Source organism: Selaginella moellendorffii, unplaced genomic scaffold (genome assembly GCF_000143415.4).
Source record: "Selaginella moellendorffii unplaced genomic scaffold, v1.0 SELMOscaffold_114, whole genome shotgun sequence".
Classification (NCBI taxonomy): domain Eukaryota; kingdom Viridiplantae; phylum Streptophyta; class Lycopodiopsida; order Selaginellales; family Selaginellaceae; genus Selaginella; species Selaginella moellendorffii.
In genome coordinates this window covers 109219-129276 of record NW_003314375.1, presented here as the reverse complement: position 1 = coordinate 129276, position 20058 = coordinate 109219, and the positions used below count along the sequence as shown (strand labels likewise).

At 44.2% G+C, this 20058-nt stretch overlaps 1 protein-coding gene and 1 long non-coding RNA gene across 2 annotated transcripts; both read left to right on the top strand.

Moving 5' to 3' along the window:
- The first annotated feature begins 1229 nt into the window (after positions 1–1229).
- LOC9634420 lies at positions 1230–1461 on the top strand. The gene is made up of 3 exons (XR_002991038.1): positions 1230–1275; positions 1332–1402; positions 1445–1461. It is a non-coding gene; the product is annotated as an uncharacterized LOC9634420 (long non-coding RNA).
- Positions 1462–3978: 2517 nt separating this feature from the next.
- On the top strand, positions 3979–6934 carry LOC9634419. Its single transcript, XM_002991040.2, has 5 exons — positions 3979–4176; positions 4232–4381; positions 4440–4583; positions 4637–6592; positions 6655–6934. The coding sequence occupies exons 1-5, from the start codon at positions 3996–3998 to the stop codon at positions 6735–6737; spliced, it is 2514 nt and encodes an 837-aa protein (XP_002991086.1). The 5' UTR covers positions 3979–3995; the 3' UTR covers positions 6738–6934.
- The last annotated feature ends 13124 nt before the right edge of the window (positions 6935–20058 follow it).

Sequence of the window (20058 nt, the reverse complement as noted above, 5' to 3'; positions counted from 1 at the left end):
ATGATGTGTTTATGGTTGATAGATATAACACTCATATTTATAGTGAATTAGCTTTTTGAGTGTTCTTTGACAATTTAAAGGATCTTGACTATCCTTTATTCTGGTTTTAAATGTATTGTAGAGGTAGTGGTTGGAATCATAGTCAACCACATAAGATATTAAGTTAACTCTTATTGGGCTATATAGCTCTTTGTTTAGTGTCTAAGTTTGGGTTTAAGCTCAAGCTCTATATTGTTCTAGTTAATGAGGTATCGGTATGCTGAAATTTTGTTAAATTCCATGTAATATTGTTTTACATATAAATTGTATATAAGGAGCTAAGGATTGTAGAGGATTTTAAATATGTATTAGACCTTTATTTTATAGTGCAACAAGCTCAAAGTTATAAACAAGTAAAAAGCAGCAAACATTACTTTTGTTTTTTGAAAAACTTCTTGGCACGCAGGCTAGAGGAGAAGGAGAATGCTCAAAAGGATGAGAGGTATTCATATGCTGTACGTGGTGGTAGTTGCCTTGCTCTCGCCACACTATGCTTGGTCACCAGCAGTTTGCCATAGCCAGCTATGGAAGGCCAAGAACAAGCTCTAGCTACCGAATTCTGGATGCTCCAAATGTCAATGCGCTACTTGGGCTGCCTTGCCTCCACCGGGTCCTTCAAACGACGACGAAGATACTATTGCTCCGACGCTGCGCAGGAGATGTTAGCATTACTGGGTGGAAGTGAGGTGACAGAATCTCAAGCTCAGGAGCTTCTGTTGTCCATTCGCTTTCTAGTTCCACCAACACTGAGAAGCTCGTCATACCAGTCCATGGGAGTTTCTCGAGTAGAAAAGCCAGATTCCAATGTGGAGGTTGATAAGGGAACCTCCGGCTTCTGTTGCGAACTTAGCCAGGAAATCCGTGGAATGGGCTGGGGAGCCTGACGCTATACTAGCGGAGCTGGATTTGGCACTTCACAAGGTAGAAGTTGGTATTTTCCCTTCGAAACTTCAGCTGAAATTTTTGCCAGGTCCCCAATGTTGAGAATTCGAACGCTAGCAAGTGCCTGCTTACCAAGCACGATTGTGCCAAGCGTTTTGTTGATCAGGTTCGTTGAAGATACAGCGCGCTCTTAACTATGTGTGGCTTGCAGGAAATCAACTCGTACATGGCATTCTTATTTGAAGCAATTGTTGCTCTAGCTCCCTTGGCAGGTTTTAACGTTTCTGTAAACCGCTACGATCTTTTCCATGGCCACATGTTTACCGCTTACGGCACTGGAAGGCTCGGTATTCTGTAAGCTTGCCTGCTCAAACGCTAGTCACCATGACTGAATGTTTGTAACTTTGCAGGTTTCATTGTCGAGAGTACCCCGAGTATGACAAGAACAGCTTTGCCTTGAACCTCGGCTATTGCCAAACGGGTAAGCGAATGCCTCAATGCAGCGCCTTACAGCATTTGACAGGATCATTCGTTCCTTACACAGCAGCATGAACTTAAGAAACATTATCTGACTCGTACCAATGCCATCGTGTACCAGCCACAAATGCTCGACTAAATGGCTCGCACCAGGTAACTCTTGGACTGCAAATATACTAACATTGATCAAAATTTGCTTGAACTCGTTGCAGGTGCGCTCTTCATCTTGGATGCCAACCCTGGTGGCGTTGTGTTTAAGGAGCTCGTTTCGGAATGGGTTGATGTGGTCAGAACCATCTACAAGAGTAAGTGTGTTTGCGTTCCTAGCTGATAGCACTGTGTCTCTTTATTTTTGTTTCAGGCGATTTTGGGAGAACTGTGATTGATGTTAATTATTTCAACGTGGAGGGTTGTCAAATCTTCCTCACATAGTTGTATTGCCATGAGCATTGATGCCGATTTGGAAGAGCATTTCTTTGCTTTCATGTTGATGATGCAGCATTGTGAAGGTACCATGAGTGAAAAACCACGGCAAAAGTGGAGATTTTTCCCATGAAGTTAGTGGGTATTTGGTCTAGTGCAAGACCGGTCTGCTAAAACAGGAGCTTCTTGCGGTTCCAAGCGTCTTGTTGTTGGCTGTGACCCCTCCATACCAGGCAAACACCGAGTTCTAAGCCGTTGTGAAGGAATCTCTCTGCGTCTTCCAGCTCTCGCTATATATTAGTAGCGCATTTCTCACGGTGGAGCGCGAGTCAGCTCCCACCTCAAATGTACAACCTCCACACTCAAACAAGCTGCTTACGGGCAGAGCTCCTCGACCGTTGGACACGCACCCCGATCAACCTGGCCGCAGTGCCTTACGACTGCCGCCCACACCAAATGAATGCTAACGCGAGAAAGAGAAAAATTATTGCTCCGTTCTTTACGCAAGGGTTCAATCTTTCTCCATTGTCGACTCCTTTAGGCCCTCTTTTGACAATGCAGGCAGGTCTTGGTGATGAAGATGACATTCTGGAGACAGTTCTCAGTTTTGTGGACTTGGCCACACTTTGTGGGTGCTCTGTTGTTCAGAAGTCATGGAAGTCCATCATCAGCAATCCAACATTTCGCCTCCGCTGGTGTCAAAACAGTGGTGAGAAGGAAACCTTGTGGGTTTTGACTAGGTCTGTCTGCGAAACCCACCACTTTTTCGCCTTGAGTCCATCATGGCCAACCCACCATTACCTGCAGATGCAACAACTTCAATAACCGATGGAGGCAATGAAAACTCGGGGCTTGGTATGCAGCCTACCCCCAGCTGAAACACATCCTCAGGGCGATCCAACCCTTGCATGGGCTCCATTGGTGAAATCCAGTGACCTCAGAGTGGAGCCAACTACTACCTTTCCATTGGGGAGACATGCAAGCAAGTAGGAGTTTGTCCCTGTGCTCCCAAAGACTTGATACAGGGAGGTTGAAACTTCACTCTATGGTGCAAAGCATTAAGGTGCCAAACAACATCACATGGGAGGAAGTTTTCACCTCATTGCTTCGCATGCATCAAAGCAGTGTGACATTAATGAATCTGAATACAAACGGCTGCAATATCTAGATCCCCATCCAGCTGATCTGTGCAATTGGTGTGAAGATCCTGTGATGTCCCAGGATCTGCTTCCTAAAAGGAGATATGGTAGGAAGGTAAACAAAGTTGCATGGGGAGAATTGCTTTCAAACTATACACCAATTGGAATGGAGGGAGCTTATTTGTTGTCTGGGTTCTTGAAGGTGATCCATTATGTTAAATTAGTGATGGTACCTTAGTTCTTTGAGAGTTTGCTCATTAAAGTTTTGAAAAAGTTGTAACATTCATTCACTATAACTTTTTAGTGCATCCATTAGCACTTAGAATAAATTGTTGGATAGATAAGAATCAATCTTTACTACAGTCCAGGAAGCAGCAAGAATTTAAATGCTACTAGTATTGAAAGTTTTGCTTTGCTAATCCTCACAATGCTTGTCCTATTACAAGAAGAACAGCAAACTAATAGGGGAAAAAATCCAAGGATGAAGAAATGTCATGCAAAATCAGAAAACATTCTTCTGCCATTGCCGCATGTTGACCTGATGTTTTTGTTATTGTACATACTTGCTACATTAGAAGCTTCAGAATCCTTAAATGGCGCTTGCAGTGATTCCCATTACTCGAGATCCAGATGCCAAGCAAAACACAAGATGTAGAAAGCCACTTAGAAGTATATACTTCACTGCTTTGGCAATTGCAGAAGTGGTACAATTCACAACTTATGCCAGTGCCGGAGGCTGCGAGCAATGCAAAATGCTGAAACAGCACAGCAACAATAGTCTACTTCGAGCAGTACATATTGTGACCTTTTACCAAAATGTAACTCCTCTTTCTTTCTTCTTACTCTTTTGGTTGGGCTTCAACTTTACATCGCGTTTCATGTTGTGCAGGGCCATGTGGACTCAGAGGAAAGCTGATACTAGATGTGACGAAAATTTTAATGATGAAACGAGTAAATTGAAATTACTATATTTTGACAGACCCCATAAGATTGGGTGGTGGGAAAAAGGTGTGTGAGGGTAAGTTCTAGGGTTTAATGGAGAGCGTCTGCGATGACGGCGAGGAGCGCTTGCGGGATCTTTGCGGGCCTGACTATGAGCCCCTTCAGCGGCAAGGCTATTCGGCCTCCAGGTTGTGGACGGCCGATGTAGATGAGGTTTTGCCCTTGTTTCCAGGAAATCCTCATCTCGCATGCCGGATATATAAGCTGTTCAACTGTAAGTTCTTTCGCTGTTTCTTTAGGCTACTGTTCTTTTTGCATTTCCTGTGCAGTAACGGCTCGCGCCAGCACGATAAGCCACCTAGTGGCAAAGAAAGAAACACGAGACCCCAAGCTGCTACAGTGGATAAAGGAGAGGTTGGAGTATGTTTCGTACGAGTGGCTGAGTCAATGTGAAAGGCTCCTCATGGAGAAGCCGATAGGTGAAAGTTCTGTGTTTTTGTCTGCTGCTCGAGTATTCTTTTGCTTGTGCCTGTGCAGAGAACACTGGGCCTGATCGTGATCGTTTGTGGCACGAGAGTAATATGGAAGTGGCGATGAAATCGTTACGGAGGGATTACATTGGGGGGGCTCATAAGATATTGTACAAGGAGCTGTGTAAGTTGAGGAAGGAATGCTCAAAGAGTAAGTCTTGAATTCTTCTGTTATTGTGGCTTATAGCACTGGCTATTGTGTAGACGAGCACTACAGCTGCTATACCTCCATAGTACAGGGTTCTGGCACGGGGAAAACACGCGGGGTGATGCAGATGTCGCGCCTGGGAGTGTATATTTGCTATTGCAGCACGGCGGCAGCAAACAGTACCGCCTGTCCTCCTCGAACTGGGGAGCTTGCCAACCAGCTCAGCCGAACGAACAGCGAGTTGGAGATGGCGCTATACTTCAAAGCGTGGCTTTTTGTCCTCCATGAGATGGCGAAGGGTGCGAAGATGAGCTCAGTGCAGTGGATGGATTCACAGATGGATTCGTCCAGGATTGCGAAGGCCGTGCACAAGAAATGGCTTGAATTGATCAACAGCACAGCTGTAGAGAAAATTAGTGAGTCACCGGATGACAGGAACGAGAAACTACTCCAACAAGAGTTTGACAACTTGAAGGATGTACTGCCGGAAGAGGGGGAGGTGCAGGTGCTTTTTGTTTTTGATGAAGGTCGCGGTCTCTTACCGAATGGGGAAAGCACCTTCGGTATGGCACAATCGCCGTTTTACCAGATGAGGCGAGTGGCGAGAGCTTTCTTCACACACAAGAAATACTTTGCAGTTGTCATGGATACGATGTGGAGTATCAGTAATCTGCAGCCTCGACGGCACGAGGACCAGTCGAGGAAAGCTAATATCCTGGGTTTGCGGCTTTTAAGGCCTATTTATCAGGTGGTGAATATGGACCTTGTTCCTCGGACTACGGATTTGTCTCCAGCGCAGTTGTTGAGGTATGGAAGGCCCCTATGGAGTAGCCGCCTTGACAGCAATCCAAACGTGTGGAGCCTCCTCGATCTTGCGGAAGCCAAGCTGGTTGGGGTGCTGGACGGGGAATTTCAGGGGCAAGCTGTGGACGTTTGTGGTTCTACCGGAAAGGTACAGATGGCTGAGAGCCAGGCGTTGGCCTTGCTTTCAGCATCAGCAGGCCTGGAGATATGCCCGCGGAGTGCCCAAAGCCAGCTTCTTGTCGCTTCTCACATGAGTATCCTTACGTTCATCTCCCTCGATCGTACGAGAGTGCATATCAGTCAGCCCGTGGAGCCCGTTGTGAGTGAAGCGGCCGCTAGGATTCTCAACCGCAAGAGTGGGGAGCCTCTAGAAGTTGCTCTAGGGCTGTTCCTGAACGGCTGCTACAATGGCTATGTGGATGCTGGACCTCGGGGGGAATTCATAGTGAAGCTCATCTTGCTGCAAGCTTGTTGGAGCTTGTACAAGGGTGACTACTACCTACGCCGCATTCCTCTCCGGGATTATATCGGACGATTGCTGGGCTGGGAGGAGGCACAGGTTGACGAGGCATGCAGCGGCCTGGATGAATCCGCTGCCGTCTTTTTTAACAGTTTTATGCTGGTTAAGCAGGGGCAGTTGACACCCGAGATCCTGGCAGCTGCGTTCATGAGAGGCTGTGCAATCATGTACAAAGCCAACAATAAAGTCCGAGGTTATGACATTGTTATTCCGGTCTGGACTTCCTTGGGGATGACTGCGCTGCTCGTTTCGGTTGAGAACAGTAGAAAGTGTGGGTGGCTCAACAAAGCTTCTACGACTGTGTTGAGGCCGAGGCTCATGCAAGTCTCAGGAATCGAAATCAAAGTGGTGACGGTCCTCATCAATGTCCAAGAACCAAACCTTAAAGAGCCAGTGCCACCAAAGTTATGGAAGAAGGATGAGATGCATAAGTCTTACTTGCAGCGTGACGAAGCTTATGGCAAGAAAACGGAGCCTGTTGCGCACATAACAGTTTATGGTCTCGAACGCAACTTTCGTTTCCTTGGTGCTGAGACGAAGAGACTTCTAGCTGAACTTTCAATTGCGGTGCCGGATACGGAGGTGGAGGCTGGAAAGCAATCAGAGGAAGCGAAATCATGGCTCCATCTGCTGCTTCCTGACACGTATAAGCTTCCAATTCCAAACGTCTCTGACATTAAGGAGCTTGGTAAGACACATTCGTGATACGCTATTCCCATGATATCATGATGTGACATTTCAAGTTTACAGGTGATCCGCGACAGAAGCGCCCAATAGATGCCACAGAGAAGTTTGCGGACGATTTGCAACAGAAACGCCCAAAAGTTGCCTGAGAAAAGCAAGATCGTGGCCAGGTCGTTTAGAATACTAAGCATGTAGTAGTCCTATGATTCGGGTTATGTTGCAATGGTTTTGCATAGATATAGGATTATTAAAAACTTTTATTTTATTTTAGAAAATCAATTTAGCTTTTGGCTATGCAAATCACATGAGAAACAACACTCAACCATGAAGCTCTCCTTCTCACCAAGATCCCTAACACCACGATGTACACATAAATTTGAAATAGAAAGCAAAATGCATCCTGGAGCTCACCCTGAGAAAAACAAAATGTCAATGAAGGAGAAAATGATGGAGCTTGTAACTGTCATGACACAAGGCTTGCAAAGATGCAAAGCAATCATGGCCATAATAACCCTTGCGAAGGCTATGGCCATAGTTGTGAGGCTTTACCGTGAATTGTGAATTGTAATTGATTTGTATCTAGGGTTTGACTAACTTAAAATATCTTTAAAAGCCCTTTAGATCCATATATATAACTTATATACTATCTTTGTAACTTGAGTTCCTTTACAAATGAAAATAAAATTGCTGCATGTTGAGTTGCAGCAACACTTGGTTTTATTTTGTTTTTAAATAATTTTTATTATGATATATAATTTATTATGATCTGTCCAGTATGCAGGTGCTATTCCTGCTTCTGTATATATTATATCTTTTACCCATATATGATCTATTAGTTTCTTATTATGTGTATTGTCTTTTATTATTTGTATATATCCTTCTTTCTTCATTAGTAATATTGCATACAAATGACTATAAATCAGAAAAAGTAGAACATTTAAAAATAGAAACAATGGTAATGTCATATACATCACTAGAAAAAAATTTAAAAAACAGAAAAAAAATTTACATAGAAAACCTGGAACAAATATATAAATATTCAAAAACAACTACAAAAATATATACAGAAAATAGATAATAAAAAACTAGTAATATAAATTGGTTCAAATAGTTATTGCTGTGCTCTCTCAAAAAAATTTCTTTGGTTGGACTAAAACAATGCAAATGCAAACTCAAGGTTTAGTTAAAGATGAGACCGAAAAGAAAACCATTAAGGACGAAAGATCAAACACGTAAATAATTTTTTCTTTTTGGAGAGATGATTTGCAATAAGGTGTTAACTCATTGCTTATATTTACATTATGCAATCATGAGTCCCTATTTTGATGCATATTGGTTATAATAGTCTTACAAGTGGTGAGTCAAGGGATGAATAGTGGTGAAGCGTTAAACCATTTTGTCTAAGCTTACTATTGAAGATTTAAGTTGCAATGGTCAATTCTTTTTCAAAGAACCTTGGTATTACTCCTTGAATAGCTTGGTGTTGGATTAGTTTTGAGTTTGGTAAGATAGAGAGCAACATAAACTTGTCCGTGTTATGAACAAAAATTAATGGTGTTGGGTGTTGTAAGTCTCTATCGGTGGAGTGTGGTATTTATGTTGCATTTTGTGAAATTGAGTTGACACTTGATACTCACATTAAACCTTTAAAGTAATGACATTAGCATTATTCGTGGTGTTTCTTGATTGATGATCAAGTCATTGTGATTTTTATATCATATTCATGTGATAATAAGTAATGTGTTTACGAAGTTGCTTGGTTAGATGATGATCAACCCCAAAGTGGTTGATGGTGAAGCTAATCTACTTATATATAGTAACAATGAAGTAGCCTTGACTGGATTCTTAATAGTGGTCTATTATGCTAAACTTAAGTTAGTACCTTGGTTCTTAAAGGGTTTACTCATTGAGGTGTTGGAAAGGGTTGTAGCATTAACTTGCTATGACTTGTTGGTGAATCTGTTACACTTGGAGTAGATTGTCGGATGGAAAATGTATGTAATTGAGGCATTGACATTGCTAGCACTTGTGTTAGTGGAAATGGCATTGTTATTTTGAGTGATGAGGAATTTTCCTTAAATCTTGATTTTCTATGTCCTTTTGTTTGTTAGTGTTTTGGCTTTACATTGGATTTTGAAGGTGGTTAAAAAAGAGTGTTAATGCAATGTGGGTATCCGAAAATATGGTCTTTGTGATTAAGCCTTGGATGTTCATTTTGCATTTTTGCGGATGTTAGTCTTGGATATAAAAAATATGGGTATGATGTTTGAAACTTAAGTATACTATGGGTCTTGAGAATTTGTATTAAGGTGAAACTATGTGAAGTTGTTAGTAGGAGGAAGTTGGTTGAGTCTTGAAAGTTTGCATTCCTGGATTGAGGGTAATTCTTTCTCTAGGATGGAAAATTTTCCATAAATTTTTTTAGGCTTTTCCAATGGTTGATTTGTTGATCACTTTGCTCAAAAACCTTTCCATTTTTGTAAACTAGTATAAACTAGTGAAAGGGTTGGAATTGACTTCGATTGGCTTAAATTTTAATACGTAGTTTATATGCGACTTGAAAAGAATGCTAACTTTTGGGGCTAAAGCAATTGAGTGGGATAAAGTCTGGAGTTGGTGTAGAAAAGTGGCCGTTGCATTTTTTTTTAAGAAAGGTGACCCTATGAGAGTAGTGAGCTCTCACTGATCTTAACTTAGTTTTGGTAGCCTTGCACTTGGCTGAGGATGATGATGTCCAACTTAGTTGTTTAAGGTTAAAATGTTAGTACCCATACTATAGCTTTGTCTATGAGAAGGTTGTGTACCAATATGAGTCCATCTCATGGTCTTCACTTTAGTTTCGACTGAGTGTTGATTATGCATAACTAGCCTCTTCAAGGCATGCTCAGAGCTATTGATTAAACGTATTGGTGAGCTTATTGCAGTTGAGTTGGATTCGAGTAGTCATTTAGTTTATGTCTGTCCATGAAGTTTTATCTCGTACCTGGGGTATTACATTTATGTTGGGCAAGTATATAACTCGATGACATAAGTTTAATGTTTGGGTCTTATAAAAGGTAAATTGACGAGTGATTATTAGTTGCTTTGTGACTAGTGATTACTTGTAGACTTTATCAAAGGATTATTAATACTTGCTTTGTTAGATGATAATCTAGCAATGATAAACTTGCTTACTGGATGGTGTTGCGGAGGATTGTGTCGTTAGACTTATATGGTTTTTCCATATTGGTATGTTGACTCTACCTCTGTCGATATCATTTGGTTATGTTTAGTCTGTGGTATTTGATTTCATTAAGTCTTGGATGTGGTGATTCACTTCTTGATGATGCGTTATCTGTAGCTAAGTATTGTTGAAGAACTAGTCTCAAATACTAAGTATAGTATCTTTGACTTTAGTTAGTTTGATTGCTAGAAAGCTTTGAGTGGCTATTCACTTTTGCTTTCTTCTAGCTTTGTTTTGGTGTTGATGGCATTGAAGTGGTGCCTTATCGTTGACATTGTTGATGTTAAGATTTGAGTGAAGTGAAATATCTCTCCATAAGATTGATATTAAATTTCATTAGTTTCGATGCAAATAATGTTGATACTTAGGTTGTAGCTTTGTGTTATTGGTATCCATGCATTTACTAGTTAGCAATTGTATTGATGTTCAAATGAACTAAATGGCAAGTTGAGTTAGTTGTGTTTTAGATGAGATTGCTTAGTAGGGGTTGAGCTTTGGCTTTTCCTTGAAAGTGATTAGTCATGGACTATACTAACATTACAAAAGGAAGAGTTAGTGATCGATATTGAAATGTTTAAATCCTTTTTTGAATTTGAGTTGGGGATATATCAATCATTGATAATTTCTTTTGTGCTTATTATGAAGTGAGTTACATCTTGCTATAGATGGATTCATGGAAGATTGTTTAATGATCACTTGTTAAGTATAGTTTCGTTATGCTTAACTTTTGGATTGATACAGATATGCTCTTCATTAGTTTTGGCATTATAAAGTTTAACTTATGGATGTGTTAAGGAGGATATTATGGATTGTCCTATGATTTCTTCTTTAGCATTGAAATTAATTCATGTAAGATTCGTGATCATTGTTATGCACAACTTGGCTATAAACTTCTTCGAGCTTTGGTTTTTTGAGTTTTTTATGGTCATTGTTCCATTTGTTAGAAGTTGTTAGGGAAGTGTCGCAAATGTGACTTCGAGTATCGAAAGTTACTTGTCAGCCAGTCCTTATAAACACTCTTTTTTTATTGCCACAATAGTAAGAAGTCAGTATTGCTGGACCCTTTATTAATCCCTTTTGTGCTAGTGGAGTTAACTAGGCATTTTGAGTGTACTTAGACCGGATGAGCATAAGGACGGAATTCTTACATGCTATTAGCTAAACATACTTAGCCTAGTAAGGAGTTCCTGTCTCGTTGTGTCTTGCACTGGCTAGTGACAAGAACCCTCGCGTATTGAGACTAGTTATATTGCTACATAATAGCTTACCGTGCTTGCCAAACACCCTCGCTATCATGCCCTTTGTGTTAGTATCATTCTGGTCCTAAATGCTATTTATGGAAAGTGTCTAGATTTGCTTATTTGGCATATCTATAGAATGTAAAAATTGTTTTGAACATAATGGTATTCATCTCATATCCAAATTCATAATTTAGAGACATTCCATATTTAGTAAGTTTCAAGTTTGTCCCAAAGACTAACTCCTGGTACTAAGGGAGGCTTGGGGTGAAAGCCCAAAGTGTGTGTTTCTCGGGGGGGCGAGGGTTATGCAAAGTTCCAAATCTATAGTAGGGATAAAGGGTAAATTAGGCATGGCTGACTAATTTGAGGCATAGTCTAGCTCCTACTTGCGTGCCTATCTTTGTTTTGCATTTAGCTTGGGTCTAAACCCAAGTTCCACTCCATGCTAGCTAGTGGAGTGCTCATATCCTTACGTTAGACCATCAGTATGTTGAAATAGCACCAGACTCTGTTTGGCTCTGTTTTGCGTGCTGGTTTTGGCATTAGGATGTTGGTTGCTCTAGGATTGATCCAAGTTGCTTTGTACTCCTGTCCTTTCACTCCTTGGGCTATATGTTCGAGAGTTGTTCCGTGCTCTAGTGCCATTGCTCCTTGGCTCCATACTTGGGAGTTTAGCACCATTCCTTCATTCAGTGGCACAAGGCCCTAAAACTCGGATTCCATACCACTGTCTTTTGAACATGTGGCATGTGATATGTGGCATATGATATGTGGCATATGGAGAGTTTAAGTTCCCCTTCGTGGTTATCCTATGGTAAATCACCATAGGATAAATGGTAAAAAGCATGTGTGTTATATTTGGTATCAGAGGATGAGTCTTGGCAAATACTATCCAATAAGATTGGGCAACTAGTCTCATTGCATACGCAGAGATGAAAACGATGATCCGAGTGAGTACACGTTTGGGTGTAAAGGCTTCGCAATCGTTCCTTGGGTATGGATTTTGGTTACCTTTTATACCATATTGTATGAGCTTGCTCTTGGGCTCATAGGATGGAATAAGTTGTACCATTTTACATAAGTTTGCACTTGGGCTTGTGAGTGAGGCACATTAGCAACTCGAGGTTACTTTTTGAGTTGGCAGAATTGATGTTAACCTATCGATGGTTCCATGAGTTGTTCCTTGTACCATGGGTGAAAGTAAACTTTCCTTGGGTTTGCTATGAATGGCAAATAAACTGGTCCATACCTGTTTAGCACAGCACTAGTGGATCCTTCCTAGGCATGATTATAAGTGGATCAATCAAGATTATAGGGATAAATCTATTGATTCAAGTAATTATTGCTGTGCTCTCTCATAAAATTTTCTTGGATTGTATTGAAGGCAATGCAAAAGCAAGTTTGAGGTTTGGTCAAAAGATAAGACCGAAAAGAGAGTTATCAGGGACGAAGGATCAAACACATAAATCATCTTCTTTTCTTGGAGAGATAATTTGCAACGAGATGTGATTCATTGCTCGTGTTCACATTATGCAATGAAGAGTCCCTACCTTGATACATATTGGAAATGATGGTCTTACAAATGGTGAGTTGCGGGATGGATAGCGGTGAAATGCTATATTATTTTTGTCAAGGCTTGCTATTGGAAAGCTTGGGTTACAATGTTCAATTCTTTTTCAGAGAACTTTGCTATTGCTCTTTGAGTAGCTTGGTGTTGGATAAGTTTTGAGTTTGGTCAAAAAGAGAGTGGTATGAGCTTGTTTGTATTGTGAACAAAAGTTAGTGGTGTTAAATGTTGTAAATTTGTATCAGTGGGGTGTGGCATTTGTGTTGCATTTTATCAAATTGGGTTAATATTTGATACTCATATAAACCTTTGAAGTAATGACATGGGTATTACTCTTGGTGTTGCTCAATTAATAATCAAGTCATTGTGATATTTATATCATATCCATGTGATACTGAGTAATGTGTTTATGAAGTTGCTTGGTCAAATGATAATCAACCCCAAAGTGGTTGATAGTGAAGTTAGTCTACTTACACAAAGTAGCATTATAGTAGCTTTGACTGGATTCTCGATAGTTATTATGCTAAGCTTAAGTTAGTACTTTATTTCCTAGGGAAATTGCCCATAATGTGTTGGAAAAGGTTATAGCATTCACTTGCTATAGCTTGTCAGTTGAGCCATTAGCACTTGGAGTAAATTATTGAATAAAAAATGTGTGTAGTTGCAACATTGACATTGCTAACACTTGTGTTGGAGAAAGTGGTATTGTTGTTTCGGGTGATGAGGAATTTTCTTTAGAGTTTGATTTTCCATGTCATTTTTTTTATTAATGTTTTGGCTTCATATTGGATCTTGAAAGTGGTTTAAGAAAAGTGTTAGTGCAATGCAGATATTCAAAGATATGGTCTTCATGATCAAGCCTTAGATGTTCATTTTGCATTTTTGCGGATGTCAATGTTGGATATCAGAAATATGGGCATGATATTCAAAGCTTAAATATACTATGGGTCTTGAGAATTTGTGTTGAGGTGAACCTATGTGAAATTGTAGGTAGGAGGAAGTTGGCTGAGTCTTGAAAGTTTGCATTTTTGAACTGAGAGTCATTCTTTCTCTATGATAGAAAATTTTTCCACAATTTTTTTTAAGCTTTTCCAATGATTGATCTGTTGATCACTTGTTTAAAAACCATGTTTTTATAAGCCAGTACAAATTAGTGCAAGGGTTGGAATTGACTTCAATTAGCTTACAACTTAGTATGTAGTTTATATGATGCAGCCTGAAAAGGATGTTAACTTTTAGGGCTAATGCAATTGAGTTGGATAGAGTTTGGAGTTAATGTAGAAAAGACCCTTATGGCTTTTTTCTATAGCATTATGCTCGGTAGCAAGTTTTGTTAAACTCTATGAGTTTAACACCTTGTATTTTGTTAAACTCTATGAGAGTAGTGAGCTCTTGACTTAGTTTTGGTAGCCTTGCGCCTTGGCTAAAAATGATGATGTCCAACTTAGTTATTTAAGGTTGTACCCGTATTATAACTTTGTCTATGAGAAGGTTGTGTACTGATATGAGTCCATCTCATGATCTTCACTTTAGTTTCGGCTGAGTATTGATTATGCATAACTAGCCTCTTCAAGGCATTCTCAGAGCTATTGACTAGATGACACCCTGAAACCAATAGTCAACAATCACCCCAACAGACAAACTTTAACTCAACTCAGTTCAACACAACTCCACTCAACTCAACCACAAACAGCAGCAACAAACAACATCTCTAAGTCCAAATCTACTGTTAGATCAATGCCACCTCAGCAGTTGAACTTAAGTTAACTTCATCAGTAATCTCCACCATTAATCTTCAATTAAGCCAAGTCATTCGGTCAACAAATCTCTACTGTTCATCACCAAGAATATGATCGGCCAACCAAAAGTTACGGGTCTCAGAAACCCTAATGAGGCAAGCACTTCGATCACAGAAAATGATGCAAGCTCATCCACCCCGGCGCCTCAAGTACATCATGCACCATATTCCTAGGCTTCCCTAGCAACGACACAACTGCCTGGCTCAAGGACCGTGGATTTGAGCTCCTCCACAAGGCCTTTTTGGCACACCCTGACCAAAAGCTGGTGAGGAAGCTGGCCACCTCCTTCAACCCCAAGAACAGCACCATAACCGACAGTGGCAATGAGATCACCCTTAGCCCAGCAAGAATCACTTCCATTTTCAAAATCTCCAACAAGGGATTGCTCAAATTCTCAGGAGAAGTTCCACAGCAAATCATCAAGGCGAATCTAGAGATTACCAGTGAGCTCACATGGGAGGACATCAAGGAGCAGCATATGGATCACCTCAAAGCCCTCCTCCTCTACTACGAACTTTGCCCAATGGATCGCACCATCGGCAAGTGCATAGGAAAGGTCTTGTTTACTGGGAAAATTCGGAGATGGAAGAGAATGCTGCTACCGCTAGAACTCAATCTGAGAACTGGCGCCTGATCTCCAGAGGTCGCCAGCTGAGGAGGGGTGAAAGAAGTGGTGGATCGGCGGGGAGAGAGACTCAAGTCAAAGATAATGCAAATAGGGGGGTGCGATTCAGGAGTCTTGAAGTACAATGGAATGGGAAAGGAGATGGGGAACCCTAGCTGCGCTGGGGTCTCTCAAAACCACTCTCCTGTTGGCAGTTCTAACCGCCAGCATATGCCTAGAATAGAGAAAATAAACTAGTAGCCGTTTGAACCTGGCTTTCAGTCGTGAGTGTAGCTGCTCCTGGGCGTGCATGTGTTAGGGGAGGTTTCCACTGCCCCATGCTTGATCTAGGCTCCGTCCTCGGGGCCATGATCAGTGTCCATTGCTTGGTGGTGGAGGTGGTTCGCTTCCAGAGCTCGCTGCAGGCGTCGCAGTCGGTGGCGCTGCTGGGGGAGGGTCAGGTTATCGTTGGGCTCACTGTCGGGTGGGTCTGAGCCATCATCATCCTCATACTCGGCGAGGAGCGCTTCAAGATGGTCAATGCGCTGCTGGTGCTCCTGGATGACGGTGACTCCGTGGTGGTACTTGTCTCGCCAGTAGTTCTGCTGGCCAGTGGGGTTGTTGTTGGCGCGAGAAGAGATGGCGGCCGTTGTCTTGATGCTCTGGATGTCGCCCTGGAGGTGGTGAATGGTGTTGTGGAGATTGCTGATCTCCGTGACGAGCGGCTCGTAGAACTCAGCACGGACTGCGTTCCTGGTGTTGATGAAGGCGCCATTGCGGGAGAGGTGCTGGCCGATGTCCTGAGCCTGGGGAACGTGGCCTCGGATGGCCTGGCTGATGTCATGACTGGCGCGGCGCTCCAGAGCCTCGAAGAGCTTGCGATGGAGGTATCCGGGATCTTGCATCTTGTCTTCGTGTTCTTGGCGGATTTCGTGGTCGAAGGAGGTTCTGTCTTTGCGTACCTGGGACTGGAGTGGAGGCATGGTGGATTGCTGGTGCGGCTGAGATGCTTGGACTGGTGGAGAAGGCGCTGAAGGCGAGCCGTAGGGCGCTGAAACTGAGTCGGGAGCTGGGTTCTTGATGGGGTCGGCCGGTGTGATTTGGGGCGTTGATTGCTGCTGAGGTGGCTGATGCTGAGCGGATGCAGATGGACTGCGCTGATCTGTCAAGTTTGTTAAGATTTGACAGTGCTGAGTTGGCGCGAATTTAATTATGGTCGTTGAAGATGGACGGTCGAGATGAGGCACTGTAATATTTGATGAAGAGCTCGGATTTTTGCTGAAGTTCAACGGGGCATCTGCTGTGGTGTTGAGAGTCGGATGTGCTGCTGATGGATGGAGAGGTTTAACGTTGCCGGAGTTGACGTGCCCGCTGGAGATCTTGCTGTTGCTGGCGGTGATATTGTCTGGGTGATGGGAATCGTTGTTGTCGTGGTGCTGGTCGCCAGTGAAAGCTTCTGAGTTGTTGAAGATTGGTGTTGGAGAAGGTGAACGAGCTCGGGGTCGGCTTGGAATTGATTGGTGCTGGTGCTGGCGGGGTTCTGTGGTGTTTGTGGTGTCCCTGTTGGTGAGGACAACGTACTCCGTGCTGCGGTGGCAGTTCTTACGTTGAGGAGTTTGACGAAGCTTATGGCGGCAAGGTGGTGGAGATTCTTCGTCGGATGAGGTGTCTTCGCTGCTGGTCTTGCTGGGGGTGGGGCTGGGTGGTGGATGATGCTTCGATGAGGAGGGTTGGGCTTTCTTCTTGTGCGGTGGTGAGGGCAGGGTCTCGATCGATGCTGAGTCGTCGTCGTCAGCATGGCTGTGTTCAGTCGAGGAGCTGGTAGACCAGGGCTGCTTGTCGGGGTGGGCGGCGTGCAAAGCGATGAGCATCGGGAAGATCACGGTGGAGATGGTTTGGCCTCTCGTAGGTTTCTCATTGATTTTCTTCAGTTGCTTCGCCAGCATAGTGTTCAGGTGGCTGGTGACGTTGACTCGCTCTCCTCGGTCCATGGCGTGATAGGCTTGGGTGGTAAGCTTGCTGATAGATTTGTCAGTGGGACGGAGGTCGTAGAGGAGGAGCAGGGCGCGCAGCTTCTCCTGGTGTTCCCACTTGGGCCCTTCTGTGGTTGGGGATGCGCCTGGCTTGAGGATGACCTTGGGAACCTCTTTGGGGAACTTGTCGAGTCCTTTTCGAGGGATCTTGAAAACTTTGCTGAGCAGGGCCGGCGTGATGGCGATGTTGTTGACGTCATCTGAGATCGTGTTGCGGCTCTCGTCATACTTCTTGGCGAGCTTGCGGGCGAGGTGGTGATCGAATGGGGTTTTGAAGATCTCGAGGAGCTGGCCGAACCCCTGCTCGACCAGCCATGCCGTGACTGCCTCGGTCGGAAGCTTGGGCAAGCTGTGGCGGACATACCTGAGGCGTCTTGGGGGAATGGCTCTCATCTTGCGCTTGGGCATCGTTGCTGGAGCTGGTGGCGCGCTGGAAAGGGTGCTGGCGAGCTGCTGTTGGCGACTTAGGTTTGTGTCCCATGAAACTTGGTGGGGTTTAGTTTGAACGGTGGCGATTGCGTGGCAAGATCTGAGGGCTGTGATCTGTTGTGGAGATGATGATCTGGCGGCTAAGATTGAGCATTGTTGGACGGTGCAGATCTGATCTCGTGGAGTTGATCGGACGGTAGCTTGGAACTCAGCATTTTGTGCCGAGTTGAGTGGCGACTGGAGGGTTGTCCAGGAGAAGTTGTCGGGGATGGTTTCTGAGTAGCGTGTTGGCCATTGTTGATACCATGAGGCTTGCTGATTGTCGATGATGCTCATTGTGGTATCATCTAGTGTTGCTTCTCGATACGGACGGCTGGTGTCGAGTGTTCGGTTCGAGTGGCCGGGAGAGTGTTTGGGGAATCTCTTGGTTCCGGTGACGAGTTGCGGTCGGAAGTGTTGCTGAAAGGTGGTCTGGATGTTGCAGAGGTCGACGTAGTATGGTCGGAGTTTGTTGAGGTTGACAGTTTCGGTGAAGTCTCTAGCGAGGGTGGCGACGTTCGCTGTCGAGTTCGGGTAGAGTTCGGTGATGATGAAAGGTCCTTGCCACTTGGTTTTGAGCTTGTTGCCGAGCTGAGTGATTGGTCCTCGATACCAGAGTACATGATCGCCGGGAGAGTACTTCGGAGTTTTGTTTCGAGCGAGTCTTCGGTCGTGCCTGGCTTTTCTTTGCTTCTGGATGGTGTGGAGGGTCCACAAGGCGTTGAGTCAGAGCTCGTCGAGTTTCTCGAGTTCGAGCAGTCGTTGCCGGAAGATGTGCCGGGGATCCAGGTCGTACTTCACCGCGACACGCATGCTGGGAATGATGAACTCGATTGGTGTTATGGCTTCTATTCCAAAGGCGAGCTTGAACGGTGTCATGTCGGTGGTGATCTTGTATGCTGTCCGGTAGGCCCAGAGAACGTCTCCGAGTTTCTCGTCCCAATCTTTGCCGGAATCACTGATGACTTTCTTGAGAATTGTCTTGAGCGTCTTGTTGGTGGCTTCAGCTTGGCCATTGCCTTGCGGGTAGTAGGGCGTTGATGTTTTGTGTCAGATCTGGAACTCTTCGGTAAGGTGTCCGATGGTTTCATTGATGAAGTGGCTGCCACGGTCGGTGACGAGTTCGAGTGGTGTTCCGAAGCGGGTAATGATGTTCTCGTAGATGAACTTGGCTGTTGCCTTGGCGGTTGCTTGCTTGAGTGGAGCTGCTTCGGCCCATTTGGTGGCGTAGTCGGTGGCGACAATGATGTACTGGTTCTTCCGGGCTGTGGTGATTTGGGGTCCGACGAAGTCGAGTCCCCATCTCTGGAAAGGCGTGACCGGGAAGGTTGGGTTGAGCGGTTGACTCTGAGTTTTCAGCGGAAGTCGATTCCTCTGGCAGGTGTCGCATTTCCGGCAGAAGTCTTCGGTGTCTCGCCACATTGTCGGCCACCAGAGTCCTGACTGGAGAATCTTCCGGACGGTTGTGTCGGAGGTGAAGTGGCCGCCGGACGGTCCAGAATGTGCTTCGTTTATAATCCTGAGGGTCTCTGGAACTTTGATGCATCGTCTAAGTATGTTGTCGATGCCGAGTTTGTAAAGGCTGCCGCCGATGATGGAGTACCGGCGGGTTTTCGAGACAAAATTCTTTCTCTGGTCTGGCATTGTATGCTGAGCTGGGACTTTTGCTGAGCTGAGGTAGGCGAAGATGTCGTCGAGCCATGTTGCTGGTACTGAAATTCGGAAAAGGTTGGAGTTGGGCAAATCATCGGCGAGTTGATCGGGCGATTCTCCGGTGGTGATGCGGCTGAGGAAGTCGGCCTGTTCATGCTGTCGGCCGGGCTTGTGGACAATTTCAAAGTTGTACTCTTGGAGTAGAAGGAACCATCTGGAAATTCGGCCGGAGAGTATGGGCTTGTTGATGAGGTAAAGGAGGGCCTTGTGGTCAACAAAGATGATGACTTTGCTCGAAAGAATGTAGTGCCGAAACTTCTGGAGGGCGTATACCATGCCGAGGGCTTCTTTCTCGGTGGTGGTGTAGTTGCGTTCGTTTCGAGGTGAGTAGTCTGCTTGCGTAGTAAATCGGCTGGTCTCGGTTGTCTCTCTGGGCTTGGCTAAGCACTGTGCCGGTGCCGATGTCAGAGGTGTCGACGTGGATATGGAACTCTTTGGTCCAGTCTGGTTTGGCGAGTATTGGTGCGGTAGTGAGCTTGAGCTTGAGGTTGTCAAATGCTGTCTGCTGAGTGTCCGACCAGATCCACTGGGCGTCAAGCCGAAGGCCGTCGGTGAGAGGTTTGGCGATGTCGGCGTACTTGTGGATGAATCTTCGGTGGTATCCGATCTTGCCGAGAAATCTTCGGAGGTCCTTTTGGTTCTTTGGCGGGTCGAGCTGAAGTATGACTTCGACTTTGTCTTTGTCGATGAGTATGCCGTCTTTGCAGACAATGTGGCCGAGAAGTACTCCGGACTTGACGAAGAAGGCGCATTTCTCGGGGTTGAGGGCGATGTTGTTTTCTTCGCACTTCTCGAGGCATTTCTCGAGGCATTCGAGATGGC